Source organism: Cyclopterus lumpus, chromosome 11, assembly GCF_009769545.1.
Source record: "Cyclopterus lumpus isolate fCycLum1 chromosome 11, fCycLum1.pri, whole genome shotgun sequence".
Classification (NCBI taxonomy): Eukaryota; Metazoa; Chordata; class Actinopteri; order Perciformes; family Cyclopteridae; genus Cyclopterus; species Cyclopterus lumpus.
This window is the reverse complement of record NC_046976.1, coordinates 3,700,420-3,705,354: the sequence shown is the minus strand read 5'-3', so window position 1 is coordinate 3,705,354 and position 4,935 is coordinate 3,700,420. Positions and strand designations below refer to the sequence as shown.

The 4,935-nt window shown below is 43.7% G+C and overlaps 1 protein-coding gene across 1 annotated transcript; it reads right to left on the bottom strand.

Moving 5' to 3' along the window:
* Positions 1-984: 984 nt before the first annotated feature.
* LOC117739135 (doublesex- and mab-3-related transcription factor B1-like) lies at positions 985-3,266 on the bottom strand. Its single transcript, XM_034545431.1, has 3 exons — positions 2,771-3,266; positions 1,233-1,471; positions 985-1,119 (listed from the first exon to the last, which is right to left on the bottom strand). Exons 1-3 carry the CDS (start codon positions 3,264-3,266, stop codon positions 985-987), a joined length of 870 nt encoding a protein of 289 aa, XP_034401322.1.
* Between the last annotated feature and the right edge of the window lie 1,669 nt (positions 3,267-4,935).

The following is a 4,935-nucleotide window of genomic DNA, read 5'->3' as shown; positions in this document are numbered from 1 at the left end:
GATTATATGCATGTTTTAAGGGGTAACTTCATTTTGTTTAAGAATGACCCCAATGAAAACCACACCGTAACAATGTCCATAGACAAGTTAGAGCATCACTATTACTGCAATAGCCATTATTAAAATGATTTTTATTTTATATTGTCTGTAGTGTAAAAACAAATATGAATATTTTCTCAAAGAACATAATATGGAATGTTTTTTTCTCAAATGAAAGTCATTGTCTTCAATATGATCTGCAGTGTATTATATTTTCATAAAAAGCAATGCTTCATGTACTGGTTACTACTAATACGATGAGATGTGGAATAAATTAACAAACCAGTTAGGTTGTGGAAATTAGGCCAATTTAATGAATCTCTACACTAGTTGTAGTTACAACATTATTACATAAACAGTAAATCCCCTTTGGTCTCCCGGCCCCTCCCTCCAGCCACATTCCTACTATGATTGCTGTCTCCGCTCCATCCACCAGATGCTCTCATTCCACCGGCTCACCTGTTTCCACTTTCCCCTCGTTAGCCCTTTCAGGTCTGCAAAGTCATTTTCTCTCACACTCACCCTGTCCCCCCTCTGGAGCCGTTTGCCTGGTTCCATTCTAACGTTTAAATCCTTCAACTGTTCCCTGTCTGCTCTGCTCTCCGTGTATCCCCGTGACGGAAAAACAAACAAAAAAGAAGCAAAAAAAGATGTATATGAAAAGATCTTTAATTTCTCTTTGTAAACAAGTGTAATATCAATTCTAAAACGAGACTTACAAAATAATCTTATATAATAATAATAATACTACTATCATGGACCTGGCTTGTTTTGATCAACAACGCCACAGCCTTCTCTCATATCAATGTGTTACAACCAAACCGTGTGCAGAAACATTCATGGCCGCAATGTGAACGGGACTGTTGTGAATACAGAAACAAAGCAACAAACTGGAGGAAATGGCTCAGTTCTTATGTCGTCCCCCTTACGAACTTGCTCCCTGCTTTAGTCCAGCTCCTCCACGTCTGGCTCGGTGTGTTTGCACGGAGGAGACGGTGAGTGCTGCCAGGACAGCAGCTCCTCCTGGGGGGGCTCTGGGAGCGGGAGTGGTTGAAGGGTGAAGAAGACCGGTCTGCAATCCTGACATATTTAACAAATGCATACATATTTTTTTCTCCATTAGATCATAACAGCAGTTTGTTTGTACACTTCACAGCTGGCCTACGGTATTCAAAGAGGAGCGGCAGTCTCACGGCAGCAGGTCCAGGCTCCGGCGGAGGCGGGTAATGCAGAGCAGCTGGCTCGAAGTGGGGGAACATCAGGGGCCCGTGGAGGCCATTGTTGTAAAGCCCAGTGGGCACGGGAGGCAACCACGGCATGTTGAGCAGGAGGTTTGGACACGGCCCGTAGCCGCTGGGGTAACCTGACATCCACGGGACGTGAAGAACAGGCAGAGGTGCAGCCTGGCCAAGTTCACCAAAGGAAGGGGCACCTGGAAGGAAAGGTAAGACATAAGATACACTTAATTTTAAGTATCATAGAAACTGCTTTTGCGGGTGAGAGAGGAGGTTTCTCCATATCGATTTACGGCCGAAATATGGCAACATGATCACATTACCAGGGCTGCAACTGATGAATTCATTGTTAATTTATTTTGCAATGAACAAAAGTGAGAAGAAATATCATGAATATTTCTGAGTCCATGGTGTAGTTAGCAAACCCTAATGTGTGGGAGAGGAAGTATTTACATTGTGAAAATACTCCACTACAAATTAAGTTATGCATCCAAACCCTTAATTAAAAGTATGCAAGTATCAACCATATTTACTTGTAAAGTATACTTGTATACCATTTGTAGAAGGTAAAATAACTGTAACTTGTTTTGCTATGTTTGTGGATTCATATTACTGCATTCGTGTGCATGTTGCGTTTGACTATAATTTACAGAAATTCATAATAGTCTGTAAGATTGTTTGTAGTGTAGCTATCATGTGGGAACCTGTTTTTAGATTTCTCTTTTATATGTAATAATTACTCCACTACAAATGTATGAAGGAGCATGAAATGGAAATAATACAGCAGAGTACAAGAACTTCAATGTGTTGCATCCAATAAAAAACAGCACTTATTCGCCTTGAAAAAGTGGTAACCAGAGAATGTTTGAAAAAAATGACAAATTCATGCCTGGAAGCCGATTGCTTTTGGTTGATAACCTTATAGCGTATTCAACTAATTGTTCAAGCTACATAATTCGATTGTATCTTATTTGGTTCCATATATTTATTTTAACAGTTTGTAAATCCATGATAACATGGCGGGGCGTTCTTCTTCTAAAGGAAGTCACGAACTGTATCCATGTTTAATAACAAGAAAGGTCGTTGCCCTGAACAACCGAACGGAGTTCTTCTCCACGCCCCTTTTTGTTCGAATGGCAGGTGTTGAATACGTGCCCGTTGATGACGTCAGCGCAACGGACACGTAGGCATTGGTGTTTAAATAAAATATACGGTACATTTTTTACTCTCAAATTACAAAGTTGTTGTTGAAGATTGTCTGGAGTTACTGGCAGGACTTTTGGATGGACATAAAATAACGTGACATGTTCATCAAACGTCACGCTCTTTCCATTATGTTCTGTCGGCCATTTTCGTTGTTTAACATTCTTTTTTGTTGTTGAATTTAAGTGAACTTGTTATTTTAGGACGCTAGATAACGCTGATTTGAGTTGTTTGAAACATGTTATATCATTAACGATAGGATAACATCATAATAATAATAATAAATAACATACTAAACCGTGTGCCAGGCCCTTCCTCACTGAAAGCGAAGGGCGCCACCTTCCCTCCGTCCAACCCGGCCGACGTCTGTCTCCCCGCGGAAGTTTGACAGTGGACGTCGTGACGACTCGGCCCGGTCGCGGCGGCTCGCCCCGGTGCCCCTTTCGTCGGGGGACCCTGCACTCCAAATGCGGCCGACAGACCCGCGTCGTCCTCTCGGGCCACGGTGCTACAAGTCCCCTCAGCCGCTACCGTCACCGTGCTGACGGCGGGTCGTTGCTCTTTCCTTTGGGGGTCGTGCGGGGCTTTCTTCAGACTTCGCTGGAGGGCCGTGAGTCGAGTCCTCTGTGTGAGGAGGTAGCACTTACAGCAGTCACATTTGAGGAAGGGACAGTACCTGATGTGGCCCTTCTGCGGGATGATGATCCCGTGGTGTCGGCACCGGGTGCATTTCGGCTTCCGCAGGTGCTCTGAGGCCCCGATCGTCAGTTGTTCTTTGGATAAGGACATGTTGAAGAATACGATGCTCTTATTCTTGGTTTAAAATGGTTGGCAAGCTCACCCCTTCTCACACAGGTGGGGGCTTAAATACAGTCTGCGCTTATGACCCAGTATGAACTTTGTATTAAATGTATCATTTCCATGCGTGGGAAAGGGGCATTGGCCCGCGGCCAGAGACCATTAAGACCAATGAGAGACCACTCAAGATCTGATTGGTCGTTTGGCCCTGGATATCCAGGACAACCGGCGTGTTTGCCAACGCAACGCACATCTGTTACAACCAGACTGTATTAAAATATGAACGTCGGCCCCGTGACGTCCCCCACCGGGTTGTCCGAGTATAGAAGCAGAGACGAAACTGGTGCTCTTTTTGACAACCGCCACTAGATGGCGCTGTGGTGGCGTTCTGCTGCCATTTAGAAATAAAAACGCAAACAAAAAAAAAAATGAATCTGTGGCCATGAATGTTTGAATAGACGTCTGTAGATTAGTTTTTTGAGTTGAGTCAACTTATCAATGCAAACACAAATAACCCTTTTTAAATAAGTATGTCCTAAAGATAGTGAAATTCACTGATGGAATCCACACTTATTTTCCTCAACATACTAGACCAGGTCTTTTATTTGTTTTACTTTTTTCAACATGAACTGTATATTTTCATGTGACATATGTCTTACATTTTTTTTAAACTATCCCAGGGCTCACTAATAGGCAGACCGCAGTCCGTGTCCGGACCCAGACGCCGTTGTATCTGAACCTGGGCCTAAAACCAGTAAGATAACTGAGAATTATTACATTTAGATGGAGCGCAGCTTTTCTAGCCCTTAAGACCCTCGTTCAGCAACCCAGGAAACACAGCGACCCCGGCTCCGCTAGCCCATGTGGATGCTTCGGCACATCGACAGCTGTGCCTCCGGTGTGTGAATGTTAGTTACTCCTGATGGATCCTTAGTTCCTCCCATCAGTGTGTGAATGGTGTCACGTAGTGCTGAGAGTGGTCAGAAGACTAGAAAAGATCTATATACAAGTACAGGTTAATTTACCATTAAATGTGAATTCTTCCCACCGATGGTTCAAAACCAGTATGTCTTAATGGTTCAGAGACCGTGACGGTTATTAAAAGCGGCAATGTGGAGCTCTTCTACCAGACAAAACATAACTCTTTTGAGCAAACATACCAACTCGCATTCGAAATGAAAGCACATAAAAATAAACCAAATAAGAGCCCAATATGATCAGAATCCTAATACAGAAATTCACTTGCTTATAGTTAGGGCTGATTCAGGTTTGCCCTGGTCGAGCCCCTTGATATGCTGCTATAGGCTTATAGGCTGCTGGGGGATGTTTTAGGATACACTGAGCACCTATCTCCTCTTCTCTCTCTCCTTATGGATGAATTTACATCTCTCTATTGCACCTTATTAACTCTGCTTCCTCCCCGGAGTCGTTGTGACTTCACGTCTCATAGGGTCCATTGGACCTGGAGGTGTCTGATGCCTGGTGAGCCGGCCTCCCGCGTTGGCCCTGCTGATGCCCCGCCCCCTCCTCTCTACCTCCTTTTGTTTCATGGATTGGAGTTCCATTCATACATTGTCATATTCATGTAATGTGTTTATGTAACTTTGTAAATGCTGTTCATTCTGTACACATGACATCTATCGCTTCTGTCCATCCGGGG